This window comes from Elaeis guineensis, chromosome 11 (genome assembly GCF_000442705.2).
Source record: "Elaeis guineensis isolate ETL-2024a chromosome 11, EG11, whole genome shotgun sequence".
NCBI classification, from domain to species: Eukaryota; Viridiplantae; Streptophyta; class Magnoliopsida; order Arecales; family Arecaceae; genus Elaeis; species Elaeis guineensis.
In genome coordinates, this window is record NC_026003.2 from 27,757,885 (window position 1) to 27,776,658 (window position 18,774).

General features: G+C 36.5%; 1 protein-coding gene across 2 annotated transcripts in view; it reads left to right on the top strand.

The window, feature by feature from the left end:
- Positions 1 to 308: 308 nt before the first annotated feature.
- LOC105035129 (protein CTR9 homolog) overlaps positions 309 to 18,774 on the top strand; it is a 59,001-nt gene continuing 40,535 nt past the window's right edge. For both annotated transcript variants that reach the window (XM_073245417.1, XM_073245418.1), the window contains exons 1-11: positions 309 to 602; positions 4,007 to 4,073; positions 4,570 to 4,764; positions 9,551 to 9,651; positions 11,731 to 11,817; positions 11,910 to 12,030; positions 12,125 to 12,184; positions 12,310 to 12,524; positions 13,005 to 13,089; positions 14,958 to 15,058; positions 15,168 to 15,260. In XM_073245417.1, coding sequence (XP_073101518.1) covers positions 459 to 602; positions 4,007 to 4,073; positions 4,570 to 4,764; positions 9,551 to 9,651; positions 11,731 to 11,817; positions 11,910 to 12,030; positions 12,125 to 12,184; positions 12,310 to 12,524; positions 13,005 to 13,089; positions 14,958 to 15,058; positions 15,168 to 15,260 — 1,269 coding nt within the window. In that variant the 5' untranslated portion in view covers positions 309 to 458. The remainder of the gene's footprint in view (positions 603 to 4,006; positions 4,074 to 4,569; positions 4,765 to 9,550; positions 9,652 to 11,730; positions 11,818 to 11,909; positions 12,031 to 12,124; positions 12,185 to 12,309; positions 12,525 to 13,004; positions 13,090 to 14,957; positions 15,059 to 15,167; positions 15,261 to 18,774) is intronic.

An 18,774-nucleotide genomic window follows, 5' to 3' on the forward strand; every position in this document is an offset into this window, starting at 1 on the left:
CCATATTTTAACATGGAATAATTTAAATTAGATAAAAAAAATAAAATAAAATAAATATATTTTTTATCAAAATTATAAAATTTATAAACTCTACTATCATTTTATAGTATATCGAAAAAATTAAGATAAAATAAGTTCTTATTCCACCTTATTTCGAGCAACTAAATCCTTTGCGAACAGGATACCATATTTTCGAGTAGGTCTTTTACTAGATTTTTGTAAAAATTAAATTAACAATATCTATATTTTAAATTAGAATATATGTACTCGCATGTGTCGGTAGCGAAGTGCAGCCTCGAAGCAAGGCAGCTACCGCCCCGTTCACAATTTGTCCCGCTCTGATAAAACGTTCCTTTTTCTCGCTCCTATCTCCTGCCTTGCGGAGCTCCGCCCCGGGGGGCCAGAGTCATCGATCGATCTCGACAGGCCGGAAACCCTAGGGTGGGGTGCGGCGATCCATGGCGGGTTGCATCTATATTCCGGTGCAGAACTCGGAGGAGGAGGTGAAAGTGCCTCTGGATTCGCTCCCGCAGGACGCCAACGACATCCTCGACATCCTTAAGGCCGAGCAGGCCCCCCTCGACCTCTGGCTAATCATCGCGGTCAGCCCCCTTTCTCCCTTCGTTCCTCTCCATCTCTAAATAACTCTATCTAATGATTTTTTTTAGGCTTCACTTCTTGGTCGGATTAGAGTGGTTTCGCTCGTCTGATTGATTGCATTAGAGTTCAGTCTTTTGAATTAGGGTTTCCAAGTTGATTACCCCTTTTAGGGTTCTGTAGCCGTAGCGTTTGTTGATTGAAGCATTCGAATTCGATGGTCCAACCTATATTGCGATCATCGAACAAGGAGTGCAAAGACGGGAGACGTTTTATTTTTAGGGGCATAATACAGAGATTGTTATCTTGTTTGATTATTCTTTAATAAGAATTCTCTCCTCTTATTGGAAGATCATCCACTTATTAGAAACTTTTAGTATGCTTTATAGTATCCATCTAAGTTTAGAAGTATCAGAAACGCCCATGTGATTGTTCAAGGCAAAATTGTAATTACTCTTGGAATGCAAAAAAAATTATTTGAATACTTGATTAAGTCTTCCATTTTCAGGTTTGCAGGCAAACACTGCATGAAACACATAAGCAATTATAATATTGACTTGCCCTTTTCTGATTCGGTAAATTGTTGTTTGGACTGACACTAATACGATCATGTGATGCTTGTTGGTAAGGTTTAGCTTCCTGTTATAGCCCGCAAAAAGCCTTTTGAACTTGTTTCTCGTTGTATGTTGCTTTTTTGTATTTGTCTACATCTTAGTTAATCCTTTTGGATGTCCACCTATTCCTGTGCCATCAACTGACTTCATTCCTCTTCTTTTTTTTCTTTGTTTTTTGATACAAAGATGGCAAGTCCATTGTCCAATATATTAAGAGAATGAAAAGGAGTACATCAAAATGGCATAGGGGCCAATGTCAACCCTCGTTTGTCTTCATGCTTCTTTTCTTTGTTTGGTCTCTTGTCTACAGAGTTTTACTTTTCATATACTTTATCATTGACATTTTGTAATTAAAGACATGAAACCTGAAACAATTAATTTTACTTCAGTAGTTCCAAAACAAATGCATTAAAAGACTGTAGGCAGTGGATGGGTGACTAAGGGATGCTGGAGCGCCTAGGTGCAAGGTCGCACCTAGAGGTCAAAGCTGTCCAAAAATAAAAAATAAAATATAAATAATAAATAAAGGGAAAACCTAAAAAGGGATAGTTAAACCCAACAAATGAAACATGACTAATCAAATAAGATTTAGGAAGTCCATGAGAACTATCAACTTGGCAACATCTGTTACCAGTTTATAAATTGTTCTCTTCCTCTGTACTTGAGCATCTTGCAAGGCACTGGAGTGGGTGCCTGCAACCCTGCCTGTGCAGACTGTCTATGTGGTTAAGATGGCTGTCTTAAAACATTGTCAAGTACATTGTTCCTGACTTTCAGTTGATTTATCTTAGTTTTTTGGCTTATGTTTTCTTTGAATTTAAAATTTGATTTCAGAGCATCTCTGTTATTTGTAGAAATATTTCTGTTTAAGATGGTTCCACTTGGGAAAATTATCTTTTTCTGAGAATCGATAAAACATGGAATTATTATAAATACAAAAAGAATCTTAGAAACTACAAAAAAAAAAAAAGCTTGAGAGATGGATGCAATGCAGACTACTATATTAAAACTAGTCCTGTAACAAATGTGCATGCTGCTGTTTGTACATGTGCTAACCAATCAGTAAGTATCATTCTTTATGTGCTGTTCATGACTGTATTATTAAATATTACTGTTGTTCGTGTGCAGGATACAGTTGTTATCTTTATATGTATCTTCGGCTTCATGCATGGATAGAGAGCATTAACAGACTTTAATCAAGAGAACAAAAACTTTAACCTGAAGGCATTTGTGTTCAAGTGTTTTAAGCTTGTGTCCTAGAAGCTAGAACTGGCAAGTGAATAGATGTCTTTGTTAACATTTAATCTTTTTAGCCACCAACAGTGCAATAGTTGTGGACATTTTTCCAGTATTTGTCCACTTCATAGGAAATAAGAAATCTTTTGAAAATGCAAAGCGTTTTCATGTTCATTGGTAACAATTTTTCATGTGGAGGTACTTACCTTGTTGGAAAATGTCATTGGAAGGTTTATTGCAAAACATAATCCACAATATGTTGAATCACGGGGTATTCATTTTCTATTTAATAGCTGAGTAACTGACTAGACTCTACAACAAGAATGGTGACCAGGTAATGTGAGGTTGAGATAATATTATGATCTGTTTAAATTCATGGACTAAGTTAGTAGACTCTTGATATGTTAATTATGCTGTCACTTGTCAGCAAAGTTTGTCATACCTGTCGGTCCCATGCCGTACGACGTGTATTAGACCATATTAGTATTGAATTGGTATGTAGTCTTGTATCATACCGATACTTGGTACACCTTGCCATCTCGTGCTGTACCATATTACCGACATTATAATAGGATGGTACTGGTACAATGTCCGGTCCCGAGATGGCGAATGTTGCTTATCAATGTTAATTATTATTTACCTAGGGTGTGTCTTCTTGTGTGACTTATACATATATTGAATCTTGAATCACTAGTCGTTTCATACTAGATGTGACAGAATCCATCCCTCCATCATCTTGTAGTTGCTTATTGCAATTCACTTTCATGAGCCTTTATGCTGTTCCCAATTTGAACATCACTGTTGGTGAAGTGTGAGATGAATCTCTTTTTATATCTGTTTGGTATCTCATAAGGTCACATTTTCAACCTAATGAAACAATAACACAATGCAGGTGTTACTTTTAAGCATTATTCTCCCATATTAGCATGCAAAATTTTATATAATTGCATGTGATGAAGAAATATATTTCTTTGTCAACATACTTTCATCAACCTGCAATGCTTAATACTAGAAGATTCATCACAGAACATTTGTGTGCTAGGTAACACATCATCAGCATTAGCTGAATTTGTGCCCACCTTTATGTTAAGTACTTCATCTTGAGTTTGAGGCTGGAGATTAACAGTTTTATGCCATTAGATCTGTGAGTTTGCTGCTTTCATTCCAGTTTTCCTTCTCATATGTTGTCTTTGCATGGTAGATTTAATTAACTTGCTTCTTCTACTCTTAACTTTGCAGAATTAGACTTTGAAGCTTGCTTGCTTTTTAGCCTTTCTCATGCTTCTTGAACGTAATATTATTCATTTAAAAAGCACAGAATTTGATTTCTGTTCTCATTTTGTATTCTGTGTATGGTGACCATGTAATATCTTGCTGAAGCTGTATTTCATTTGCAGTCCTGCTTGGAAATGATCAAATGAATGTTTGTCATATTCTACATCTTTTCTAACCTTCCATTTACCATTCATGTTGGGATGAAGTTACCTCTTGTTTTTAATTAATTTGTAAAAATCTGTGGACTAATAACTTCTACTAATTCTTTATTGTTATGTAATCAGAGAGAATACTTCAAGCAGAATAAAGTTGAACAGTTTCGGCAGGTTTTGCAGGAAGGGTCAAGTCCAGGTATTTTTGTTTTTGCTAATGTTATTCTTTATCTCAATTGGAGGAGGCTTTTTTTTTTTCTTTTTAAATGCACTAAGAAGAGCACAAAACTATCTCGAAACATCCAGCATGTTTTCCTTCATTTAACATTGTGATAGTTTAAGCCAAGGGTTTAAATCCCATTGGAATGGGATGGTAGTTTGGTATCCCACTGTTTTGATAGGAAAATGGAACGAATGCGAGACAGTAGCTTTCTCTTGAGCTGGGATGTCCTAATCGTGCTATTCCATCCCGACTATTCCAGTTGCATCTTGATGCTTGGGATGCACTGGGATGGATTTAGATTTTTTTCCCCAAATCTATCCTTTTTTGTTCTTGTTGTTTTAGTCTATCCCATCCCAATACTCTACCATCCTAGGAACAAACTGAGGTGGGGCCTGATATAGAGATTTAAACCCTTGGTTCAAGCTAATTTTTCATTCTTGTAGCATAATTAGATTTCTTGTTTATGTTGCAGAAATTGATGAGTACTATGCTGATGTCAAGTATGAACGAATTGCTATCCTAAATGCATTGGGAGCCTATTATACTTATTTGGGGAAGATGGAGACGAATAAAAGTAAAAAGGATGAGCATTTTATTTTAGCAACTCAATGCTACAATAGAGCGTCAAGGATTGATGTCCATGAACCATCTACATGGATTGGGAAAGGTGAAGATAATTTGCTTAAATCTTTTCTATTCATTTTGACATAGATTTTCTTACACTATACTGTGAAGAACTTGATATAGATCTTTTTCGCTTTTTCAGATGCTCTGTTAGATATCACTTGAAGTCATTAGATAGGAAATATGCAATAACTCTGGACTTCAATTGTTAGTATACATTTTGCATTGAAAGCAGATATATGTGATGCAAACTTCAGTTAATATGTTTTAATGTATCCTTCTTGCGCTTGAGAAAAACTGTGTTCTGAGGTATTTCTCAGCTAGCAGAAAGTCTTGACTAGTCATTTGAGTGCTTCCATGCAAACTTCATCTGAAGCTTATAAACAAACTAAGTGTTTCCATGCAAACTTCATCTGAAGTCTATAAACAAACTAAGTACCCACCTAACATACAGAAAATATAGATCAGAGAGAAATCTTGCAATTACATAAAAAAGGATAACTAAAAAATGTATAATATATGGAAAAGTTTCTTCTTTCATTACAAAGCATCAAAAACCCCCAAATTCTCATTAAATAAAAAAAAAAATTTAAGCACTCGCAGATACCAATCTAAGTATTAACTCTTAAAACCACTGCATTGACTAGATCGTTCATATGGGACACTAGATATTTCTTACCATTCGTTAAGCAACTTTTTGGGCAATATAATGTAAATTGCAATCTAAAACCACAGTGATATAAACCAACATCGAAGTAGCAGCTTTTTTGATTGACCATAACAAATTTTAGTTACTTATGCAAGAATAAATGTCAAGATTAAAAGCAAAACGCCAGATTTTCTTTCTTCTTTTTTTTTTGTGGGTATAACCAGATATGTATTGATAACTAGAGAAAAAACTCAAAAGGTTTCAGATCCCTACGAAAGCAGTTTGCCCTTTGCCAGTATTTATATCAACTAGCCATTATCTGCTTAGGAACAATTTCACTACAAAAAGCAGGTGTGTAGAAACAAGTTAAGACTTTGAAAAAAATCTTATTTTTTCTGGTTCCTTTTAAATATAAACAACTAATAAGATAGGAAAAAATAAGCATGTTGAAGTTGCCTCTTAAGTTTTTAAGTCATAAAATCTAGTGATGTTCATTTGAAGTTCTGGTTTTCTGAATTTGTATTGCCATGAATGGTAATTTTAATTCTGGTCCTAGTCAATGGCTGAATCAATAGTTGGATGGTCTAACATGTATTCAAAGTCAAAATGTCAGCTCCTAGATACGATGAATTGAATAAATCTTTATAGATCTACCCAGGATCTATCATTCTTTACTATGCAATTTGAGCAGTATGGGTCATAGAACAATAAAGTGGAATGCTTAACAAAGTATTATGGCTATGGACATATGCACCAAATCTAAGGAGGCCTAATTAAGTTGAGGGCTTCATTATTGGGCCATTAAGTTAGAACGGCCGAGAGAAGGCTTAAGAAGGAAGTTACAAAGAAGGATCCAAATATGCTGTTATGCTTATCTCTTTGTAGCTGATATTGTTGTATTATATGGAAATAGATGGCAAACGAACTCCTTATGCACTCAGCCAGCATCCACTTAGAAATTGTGGTTTTAGCATCATCTATTGGTGTCTTGCCAGTTCACAACATGCACCAGCACATGGTAGGCACGATCCTTTTACGCTTACTTTTGGCATGCAACTTTATGCTTTTGTTTTTTTCAAAAAACTAAGGGTACTTTTTAACTTCTCTCTAACAATGTATTGAGTTCTTTCATGCATTAGAGGTTTTATTTAGAAAATGTAAAGATACTTATGATGTTATAATCGATAGGAAAACATGCAGTCCAATGGAAGCTGTTTTATGTATGATTTAAACTAATATGACACCCTGGCAATGCACTATTACCACCAAATTAGTCTTTGATAAAAATACATTGTAGGTTTTGTTAAAACTTAAAATATCAATGCTTTTATCTCTTGAAATACTAAGATTTGCTTCTATTTTATGCTAGTAATGATGTATTAGATGTTTATAGTGTCAATGCTAATGCTAGCTAGTGAAATACATGTGCTGCACTCCTCACCTCAATTGAACATAAAATGCCCAATGAGCTTGTAAACATCCTTGATAGGGATTAAGTTCATTTTATGGGGTTAATTATCTTAGGAAACTAATGTACTGATAGTACCACTAATCTTATCATCTCATGTAATCCATGTACTATACCAAATTATGTGAACCTCAACAGTGTCTAGAGGAGGCATTGTTGGAACTTGGAACACTAGCTGCAACAGTGTCATGTTAAGGGGTGTGGCCTTTGCTCATTCACCAACCATAATGCTATCTATAACCATGATGGCTTGAGTCAAATGTTCTCTGAGTTGACTGTCTCATAACCATATGAACTGTATGTATAGCCCTTTACATGTTGTCAGAGACAGTAGAGGATGATTCATAGGCTGACCGTGAGTCAAACATGCTGATGCTATCATAACCTGCCATGCTGCTTTTGATGCAGAATCAATGAACCATGAAGGCTGATAATTATCGCTTCTCATGCTACTCTAAATCAGCTCAACTCTGTTATGTCCATCAGGAGCTTAAGGATGTCTCATAGAAGATCTAGCAATTTACAATGCCCCTTCTGGTCATTAGCAGCCTTCCTTTTCCATGTCCTTCCTTCTCTTGTATCTCTGAATGGGAGTTGGGCAACTACTTTAGGCACCATGATCGCATACACTGTGCAATAATCAGAGTCAGTCTTGCAAGTGAATGGACACAATTGTCACTTTGACTTTATTTGCATTGGCCCTGTGCCTACACTACCGTTTCTAGTAGTTTCCACCACAAGCATTGCTAGCAACCTTGTCAATAATGTCACTATCATCATCATGGTGCTGCTATCTCAGTTAGATTTCTGCAAGATACAGGCTAAGGGTATTGGGCTGTTGCTATTTTCATCTCACAGTGACATTTTTTGATGCCTCTAGAGGATTGATAGGTCCATCAAACTTTGCCTTGCCTTCAATGCTACCTTTGTTTCTTCTAGCCCTGTTGATGTGCACAGCCTCACTGCAATAGCAGGCTCTGGTGCCATGATTTGTCTTGCCCTGATTGTCATGCCTGCAGCCAAGAGATGGTCAAACTGAGTTCTCATGTTTGCCATCCAAAAGATGTCATGGTTGTTGAACCTCCGGTACAACTCTCATACCAGATGAGGATCGCCTTGCGTGGACCTAAGTGTTAATCCAGAAATTGAAGAAGAAATGCGGAAGCAAACCATGGAGACACTAGGAGACGCTAGGGTTTTTGGCGTTGGAACCACAGAGAAAGAGAGAGAGTTAGGGAGAAAAGATCCATTGTATTCCATTGTTTTCCAACCCTAATATAACCTATGTATATATATACACAGTTAATAGGCTTGCCAAAAACTCTCTTGGCTAACTCATACATGAAAGTACTCACTGAGCCCATGTATACCCATATCTCACGTGCTTTCATCCCATGAACTTAATTTCAGTCCAAATCTTGAATTAGCCCCCTTAAGACCTATCAAACTAGGCCTCCTAGGATCAAACCCGATCCTAAATCTACGCAAAAATCTCGTGCAGCTCTGCCCGCGCAATTGAGCCGACCCAGTCTGAGATTGAGTCGACTAATCTGGGACTGGATCGACTCAGACTGAGACTGAGTCGACTCACCTGCATACTGTGCCAGATTTCTCCAGACGCTGCCTTCTATTTGGCACCTCCTTTGAGACTTGGTCGACTCAGTCTCAGTCTGAGTCGACCCAGTACCCTGAAACTACTTTTCTTCCACAGTCTTCAGCCTTGGGTCTGGTTTTTTGCTCCACCTTGTGTCCCTAGGTATCCGGAGCCCCAACCAAGCCCCTCGAATTTCTGAACACCCGGACCTCAAGTCCGTGGAGGGCTACACACCACCTCCATCTTAGGATCACTCCTATCCTAGTCTTAGGACCTAAACCTGTCCTAGTCTCCAGAGCCAATACCCTGACTCCTGTAGTCTCCCAAAGCTTGGAGCATCACACCAACTCCTACAATGGTCCCTGTGTGAACATTATCCCATTCATCAACTTGTTCAAAGCCTCTACAAACCTATTATGATGCATATCTTGCCTCTCAAGGAGATCCATATGCTTACTAATGAGGGTTAAGAGAAATTTAATGCTATCAATATCTTCGTGGCCAATATGTATGCCCAACAAGTAGGCATTTGGTGTATTCAGCAAAATTTTCTTATTCGAAGTATGGGCAACTTCTCATGCTAGGCCACCCACCATCAGTTTAGTACCATCTATTAGTAGCCAGCTTTTGCCAAAAAGGAACCATTTGGACTGTCTTTGTTGCATTCTCGTAACAATGAACAACCAGCATGTATTACTGCTTACAACACACTATTCTGGGATTGTGAAATTGAATTTTGTATCAGTATCAGCATCTTTTTGATGCAGAATTCATTATGGTAGGATTTTCAGATTGTTAATTGGACAATTTCTTTTGCCTAAGGGTATGCATTGTACCGTATCACACCCTAGGTCTGTGTAAGGCTAGTTTCTGTTTATTTGTTTAATTCCAGCTTTCCAGCTTCCAAGTCCTAGTGCTTATTATTTTGATTTGTCATGGCTGGTACGTGCACAAGCTTATTTGTCAATCAAGATTTCTATTTATATTTCTAATTTTTGGTTTTCTTGGTTGTGCATCATTTCATTAATATCATTTGTTAAGACTTTGCTAATTTGTACGCAGATATTAGTGGACAAAAGTCAAAGTATCCATTATTTGTTCTTCATTTTCTCATACAGGTCAACTTTGTGTGGCAAAAGGTGAACTACAGAATGCAGCTAGTGCATTTCAAATTGTTTTGGGTGATGATCCTAATAATGTTCCTGCGCTTCTTGGTCAGGTAAAGATGCAGTATTATGAATGAATTCCATACTTGGAAAGAATTAACTATACGCAGATTGATGAGTTCCGGAATTCTCTTATGCCACATCAATCTTGATAATAATAACCTCTTGCTTTTGCAACATTGTTGTGTTTCTGTAAGGAATGCTGTAACAAATCTGCTGAGTTTCAATGTTTCAAGGCATATGGTCATATTCTTTTATCAGCATTCAAGTTTGTGCTTTCCCACGACTAACTATAATCATCAAGCCTTAAGGCAACCATATGGTCTTGGCATTACCTCAACTAATTGCTTTTCTTTTTCTTTTTTGTAGCATGACCATAGCTATGACTGATAGCAATCCTCTTTATTTGGAATGGTTCTACAGAATCTTTGCTCTGTACCACAATTTTTTCTGTTACATTTGTCATAACTTGTTCTAATGGCAGTTTCTAGGTTGGTGACTGTTAGAAGATTCTGCTCATTAGTTTGTAAATAAACAATTAAAAAATTTTTATGTAATCTATTTTAAGTTTTGAATTTTATAGGCAGAGGCATATCCTATCTGAACCATTTTATAGTATTTCACTCTAATAAAGTAACAGATAATATATGAAGAAAAATGTTTCTATTGCACAATGTTCTTACACCAGGATTCTGAGGATGTTCTTAGGATGTTAGGCTAAATAAAACCTTATGCAATCACATTACAGATGTTGTTGTGTCACATCATTGACCCAAGACAGGCACTGTTCAAAGGCATTCTTTTAGAGCTCAGTGTTCTCTAAGCCAAGCGACAGTCTACATGTCTATCTTTTCAATGTTTATTACATGGTCTTTGTCCGACGATATAACTTGTGTATTCATATTTACATGTAAATAGCATCAGGAAAGCATACCTAGATATGCATGTCCTCAACCTGACCTTGATGTGCCGGGATCTTAAAGGACTGAAATGCTAACAACTAGATCTGTTTTCTACTAGGATTTTTTTTTTTTGTTTTCCAGTAACACAACCAAATGCCAGGCTTGAGTGATTTTGTGACTTCTGTTTTTGACTAAAGAAAATCTAAGATAAGAGGCATGAAATGGCAGTAACTTCAGTTTAGCATGTCATAAATCATAAGCTTCATTTGACATTCCCTTAATTTCAAATACTGTGTTTGCTTTCTTTTTCTGTTTCTATTTTTTTGTCATTTTTTCAGGTTAAAGTCAGAATGTTAGATTAGTAGCTTCGCTTTGAGTAGTGCCTAACTTCTGGGCTGCTAATAAAAACTGTCCAAAAAGCTTCCCAGAGAAGGTTATATTGTCGGATCAGTGCACTTTCTCAGTTATGGTCAATGTAAGAAACCGATTGCTCAGGGTTTGTAATTTGTGGACTGTGTATCACAGTAAGACCCATGGGTTGTGGTTAGGTGTGCAAAAGAATCTATCCTACCTGCGTATCAGACTGTTTGGGGTTGGTTCGGTCTGTAAGGTAGCTGGACGAGCTTGAGCCAAGCTTGACACTTCTTGTTCAGGCTCGGCTCATATAAGCCCTACCCCAAGCTTCTAATGAGCCACGCTGTGCTTCCTTTTAGTTCTGCAACTCATCCCTGTTTAGGCTTGGCATGTTTAGAAGGCCAGCTCCAAACCCTGTTTGAGCTCTGCTCATTTTGTGAATGAGCTGAGCCTGAACTGAGCTGTAGTTGAGCCGACCCCCCACTGCTTATGAACAGCTCAGATCCTTTGTGACCCTAATCACTGTGGTTAATAAATTTAAGTTATTTTATAGTCACATGAAAAAATGCAAATTGTTATCATTATTCTTAATTCATTCTAATATATCAATATTTGTGAATTTTTTAACTTGTTTCAATAAATTCAGTTAGGATTGTATTTAGTGATTATTCAAGAAGGCTGAAATAAAAGGATAAGAATGGTGAAGAAAATGGACTCTAGTAAAACAATGATGTGTCCAGTTCAATTATATATTTATGTTAACAATAGTAGAATGATGTAAACAAAGTTATAGACCTACTTGTATCTTACATTAAACATATTATATCACTGCATTTTTTGGGAAATTGGCTTAAATTACTAATATTTATGGTGCAGGCTTGTGTTGATTTTAACACTGCAGAGAATGAAGAACAATATAAAAAAGCTATGGACTTATATAAGAGCTCTTTAGAGTTATACAAGGTTTGATTGTCTTCCTATTGTTTTCAAGGAAACAATTTCCATATGTATTTCCTCACTTGGCTTTGCAATCAATTTGCTTTGATATTGTTCAGCGAGCATTGCTAGCAAACCCGAACTGCCCTGCTGCTGTGAGGCTTGGTGTAGGTCTCTGCCGCTACAGACTTGGTCAGTTTGAAAAAGCTCGACAGGCTTTTGAGCGAGTTTTACAGGCAAGTCTATCATTCACCAGTCATGTACATCTAACTACGTGATTATACCTCCTCTTTTGCCCTAATTCCTTGTTTTTTTAATTAAATTATGCAGTTAGATCCAGAAAATGTCGAGGCTCTAGTGGCTCTTGGAATCATGGATTTGCAAACGAATGAAGGTAGAAGCACCCATTCAGTAGTGTAAATCAATATTTCAATATATTCTCCATGAGAAGTAAATGTATTCTTTGGAAAACTCTGCATCTGAAGCATCTTATTACCCTTATTTCTTTAATGCCTACAGATCATGGAGTTCGAGGTGGAATGGAGGATATGCGAAGGGCTTTTGAAATACACCCCTATTGTTCAATGGCATTGAATCATTTAGCAAATCACTATTTCTTCACCGGTCAGCATTTTTTGGTGGAGCAGTTAACTGAGGCTGCTCTCGCTGCGACCAATCATGGGTTGATGAAATCTCATTCTTACTATAACCTGGCAAGATCATACCATAGCAAGGTGAATATCATTATATGAGATCAAGGTTTTAAACACCGGTACCAGACCCTGTGCTGGTTGCCGATCGGTATCGTACCGTACCATACCGTACCGATAATAAGAATCAGAAAAATCTCACCCTCTAGCACCAAAAAAAAAAAAAAAAAGAAAACCGGTCCGAACCGGACCGAACTGTATCGAACCGGGCGGTTTGGGCCGAAACAGTATCAAACCAACCAGTTCGGGCTATTTTCAAAAATCCGGCTGAAACCGTCCCGGTTCTCCGTTGGTCCGGTTCGGCACGCCCTGAACCGTCTGGTTCGGGATGGTTCTGAAAACCATATATGAGACAACGTTTTAATTTAGATGTTGATTTTTGTACCTTTGTCATGTTCTTGTGCCTTCAATTGTAATTTTATATTTTGGTTTGTATAAGGTAATTACAATTTTTTTTTTTTTTGCTATGCTATGTTATTACAATTTTAAAATGTACAACTGTAGGGAGATTTTGAGAAGGCTGCACGGTATTATATGGCATCTGTCAAAGAAATCAAGAAGCCACAAGACTTCATTTTACCCTACTATGGTGTGTGTTTTGGCTCCTTTTTCTGTGGCAATTATTTTTTGTAAATAAATAGCTTGTTATGCTGCCTGTTTGCTGCTATACTTTAACATTAGCTGCCATGTTTTGTTAAGCATTACTATAACCTTTTTTTACCTTCAGAAATCACTTTGTTCTTTCTTGGTGATAGTATTTATATTTTTAGCCATTAATTTCATATTTCATTCAAGCGCTACTGACAACTTTTTTGTTCTCAAACTGTTGGTGGACATACTTACTAACAGAAGGGTCAAAGGCTACATGCTGTAGTTTATCGTGCTGGTTCTGTTCTTGTCCATCTTTAATGATTTTGTTAATTAAGATGCACGCCATGGGTCAAGGGTAGCAAACATGCATACCTTGGCAATTTGTTTAAACTGTGTCCTTAAAGCATCTTGCCACATGATAAGTAAAACAACATCATGTTGCAGATATTGAAGTAGGAATTTATATTCTTCTAGATAAATTTAGTGTTCCTAGCTAAGGATGAGTAATTGCAAGTATATGATCAATGTCAAGGGGGCTAATTATGCATAGTCGAGGATATGGTTCCGGTGGGTTGCAAGCATTATGCTTTGACTATGTTACTTGGAATTGTTTTTAGAATGAGCATGTTTGATCCTTGCTATGTCTTAACGGTGCTATTGTACCCGTAAACTGTTTGATCATATCTTGCTTGGCCATTGGTGTGATGACCATCATATAAAACTAGCTTGGCAATAAAGTGTTATAGATTTATTAGTTTGCCATACTAAAAGAACAAAGCTGAATCTTTCATACTTGAGAGAATGGATACTTCCCTATAGAATTACAGTTTAGCCTCAAACATGTGGTGCTTGTTCCTCATTTCAGTATGACCATCTTATAACTTTTACCTTATAATGGAGTCACTTCTATTTTGATCCCCTTACATTGGATTATTCACTACCATGCCTTTGTTTTAAAGTTGTTTCAAAGTTTCCACTTATTGGTTAGGTTTTGTTGGTTTCAAAGGGTTTTGGTCTATTCTAATAGTTTCTTCAAGAAGTTTTTATTGTATGTGGATCTAAATTAATTATGCTATGACATCTTTGTAATTCTTATATTATCATATCTAAGGTTTTAAATCCTGTGGGATGGAGCTATCCCGATACTCCCATGGAACGGGACGTGCTGTCGTCCCTTCCCGTCCCGACATTTGGGATAGGAGATGTTCCGAGATGTTCCAATCGGGATACCGGGATGCTGGTGGGACGGTTCGGTCTCGACACATGGGATAGTATCCTATTCCGATATCTCGCGGGACGTCTCGCCGGGACTTGAATCCTTGATCATATCTTTTGAGTCTCTCTTCTCTCACATTTTTGGGAGTTATATATATATATATATATAGATAGATAGATAGATACATGTATGTATGTATGTATGTATGTATGTATATATATATGTAGATATATACATACATACATACATACATGTATATATATATATATATAGATATATATATACATACATACATGCATATATATATGTTGCAAAAGTTTGGGGATATAGAAGTGGGCTTAATAATGTTGGTTGCATCCATATTCCTTAAATATGAAGATCATCAGGAGCAGCTTAAGAATACAATGTTCCTACAACAACTTTGTATATTGAGGGTATTCTTTGGGGACCTTACTTTCATGATTAATGCCTCAAAAGGCTTCTGCATTATGGGCACAAAACTTTAAGCAAGTTAAGTGCGGTCATGTTTACTGTTGATGTCATGTGCACACCTTTCACAGCATCTGTTAATCCTGCATCTTCACCTTGATATTTATGTTATCTTATCAATGGATTATGATGTTTGTTGCTGCTGCTATACCATGGAGTAGGACTCGGACAAGTCCAACTGAAGTTAGGGGATTTCAGAAGTTCTCTTTCAAGCTTTGAAAAGGTCTTGGAGGTTCAGCCTGAAAATTGTGAAAGTCTAAAGGTGGGTGAAGTTACAGATGAACGATACATAGCTTCCTATTTTTATGATCTTTGTTTGAAATTGACAGTTTGGCTACTTATGTGATTGATTTATTATTTATTTCTTAAAGGCTGTTGGACATATTTATGCTCAGCTTGGTCAGCATGATAAGGCCATAGAAACCTTTCGGAAAGCTACACGAATCGACCCAAAAGATGCTGAGGTAATCCATGTTCTCTTTTGTGTGTTCTGTTTTGGTTGATTGCAATTTTTATCATGATTTAGGCCAATTTTATAATCACCACTGCTTGCTAGACCACTTATAGCTATTCGAATAGGGGTCAGTTCTTTGTCACTAAAGTGAAAACAGTATACTGAGCGCTCTGGCAGAATAGTTGATGGTGCAATTTGATGCATCAAATTTACATGCTTGCTGAAGACCTCAACTTTAGAGTAGGTTTCCGAACCGAGCTTTGGGAATAAAAATATTGAGAGATATTATTAGTAAATTCTGCTCAAAGATCAAGTTAACTTAGATTACCAAAGTTCATGCATTTTAACATGGACTCTACAGCACCTATTTACAACTAATCAAAAATGATCGAAATGTTTCTCGCAAACATTAGAAGCCTAATTGTAAAAATTAAATTAAGAAGAAAATAACAAACGTCACATCAATTACATAAGGTATGATGAAAGGGAGGTTGCGCTAACAGTGCCAATGATGCTCAATGCCTCTAAGAAATAGTTTATCTTGCGGAGTTCTTTGATTGCCATGCAAGCATACACAATGCATCTATTTTGTGCTTTCTGTAGTATGTCAGTCAGCCATTATTTGGTCTTTCTTTGTATTTGAAACTTCTGCTTATTGATTAGTGTCAGTAGTTATCTTGTGGTTAGTGATTTAATCATGTCCATGCTTAATATTTTTCTTGTTTTATTCTTTATTTATTATGGGGTGTTGGTGAGCTAAAAGGGGAAGGAATAATGAAGGTAATACTAACCAAATACCAAATGAGTTGTGGAAACATCAATTGTTTGGTGCACAGCATTTGGATTTGGTAGTATTTTGTGTGACACTGTAGGTTTGAATTTGGATCCTCTCCAATTCAGGATGGAACCGGAAAGGTCCAGTTCTTACTCACCAATCCTGTGTGTATTATGAAGTAGCTGGTATTGAGTGGAATTGGGACAACATAGGGCATGTATTGCGTAGGCCCCGCTCAATCATGGCGGCTCTGCAATATATGAAGATTTGGTGATTTGGAAACCAGATCTCTCTAGTTTAGTCCTGCACTGGAGACGATTTTGACTCGTAGTTTATCAGGCCATATAATCATTTTTTTTCCCTTATGATTAGTTCGGAATTTGAGGCATCGTTTTAAATCTGTCAGCATCTATGACATGTTTCAGACACTTAGGTTGTGTTTGGTAGCTAGCAATCTATCCAGATTGCTAGCAATTTAATGTGGTAATCTAGATTATTGCGTTTGGTATGTTTTTTGGGTGGCAATCCAGATTGTTTTGGCAATCTAGATTGTCTCATGGGAGGCGATTTGGATTGTCATGGGGAGAGGTGGCTATCCAAATTACCAAAGAATAGATTGCTAGCAATTTAATGTGATAATTTAGATTACTACATTTGGTACGCTTTTTGGGTGGCAATCTTGGCAATCTCGATTGTCTTATGGGAGGCGATCTAGATTGCCATTGTAGAGGGATGGCTATCTAGATTACCACTTCTTTGGCAATGTCGCAATAAAAATTTTGAACAAACTTATCCCTCAAAAAAATCACACAAAACCCATTGCCCAACCCTTTTCCTCCCCCCACCCCCCTTCGCGTGCGTCCTAGGCTTGCGGCTCCTCCATCTCCCTTTGCCTGTCTGCGGCTTCTCCGTCCTTGTCCCCCACCCCCCCCCGTGGCTTCTCCATGCCTGTCCCCACCACCCCCACGGCTCCACACGCGCTCGTCCTCTCGCCACCCCCCCAGTGTCTGTGATTCCCTACACCCTTCGGTCCGCCACTTCTCTGCGCCACCACCACACCCACATCACTCTCGTTACTTCTCACCAGGAAAAAAGAAGAGCACTAGGATAAAATTATTGGGGGTATTTTGAAAATTTGATTTCACATTACCGGTAATTTGATTGTTATACCAAACATGTCAATTAAGATTTTCAATAATTTTACTGCAACATTACCTGTGTGTACCAAATACGGTAATCAATATTACTGGCAATTTGATTATGGCAATCTATTCTGAAGGCAATCCACATTATCTTCCAAGATTGCTTGACGATGCACCAAACACAATCTTAGTTTTTTTTATTCTTAGGCTCTTTTTTACCCTTTCTGTTATGAAGTGATAGATTTCTTCTCCATTGAGGGCACTAACTCTTTTAGATGCACCGTGCCAGTTGGTATTTATGAGAAAAATTCTAAGTTCCTACTAATCAGTCAAATCTGCTTGTTTTATTTCTGGTTTTGTTTGGATTTCTTTCACATTAATTACCACAAGCAAGTAACCCATGCTACGCAGGCAGAATTTAATTAAATAATAAAAAAATCAGTAAGAAGTTAAGAATAAGCAAAATTTATAGTTGTATCGAACATTATATGATGCATAAGCTGCCGATAAATTTATTTGAAAATGGTCATTCCATAATAAGTTGTTATTATATCTAGTTGTAGATGATATCTAGATATAAAAGATATTTTTTCTTGCAAAAATATAATTATAATTAACACTTTTATTTAGATGTAGATGATATTTATATGATATCTAGTTTGTTTGAAATGGTCATTCAATGAAAAAATTGTTGTTATATCTGGATGTAGATGGTATATAGATACAAAAGTTGTTTTTTTCTTCGTGTATAGTTCTAAACTATGGAAACTACATCATTTTGATATTTAAATAAACACCTGTTTAGCATTTATATGAGCATCGATATGAATAAATGCAATAAATTCACAATGATAATCCAAAACAAAGTATAGAAGAAATTCCTTAGCAAATTTTTCCTATTGTGATGAACAATTTTGTTCCCTATAAGTTAAATAAAATAATTCAGCACACTTAGGATTGTTGGTTTAAATCTATCCATGAGATCATTAACCATGAACTCATCTCCTGCAAAGCACTGAAACAACATATTGATTTATTAAAGATATATAGATAAACTACAACTTCTCTTTATCAAATATATCTGTTTAACAAACCATTGACCAAGAAAAAAATGGACTTCCACAAATCTAGTAATCCACTGCAGCAAACTGTGTGTGAGAGAGAGAGAGAGAGAAGAAAAGAAACATATCAGTATTCTACAAAATACTGATAAGTTTGTTTGAGATGATCATGAAAAAGCTAATATTATATCTAGTTGTAGATGGTATCTAGTAAGTTCATATATCTAGGATGCTTCTCTCATGTTTTGGATAGCTCTGAAAGTCTTGCTTAGCTTTTTCTTTAGAAAAATTAAGGATACATTCAATTAGTAAAGTATTTTAACACAAATCTGCAATGCAATTCTTGGTTACTTTATCTTTGATCATTATGATATGTGTTCACTTCTTTATCTTTGCAAGGTTTTCACATTCTTCCTAGGGAAAGTTTAGTCTCTTCTTCTTTATCACTTCCATGTTATACAGACTTTTCTACCCTAAAGTAATGTGTCTTATCTCTTTGGATCACCCAAATATCACGTTTGTTTTGCTAACCACTAACAAAAAACA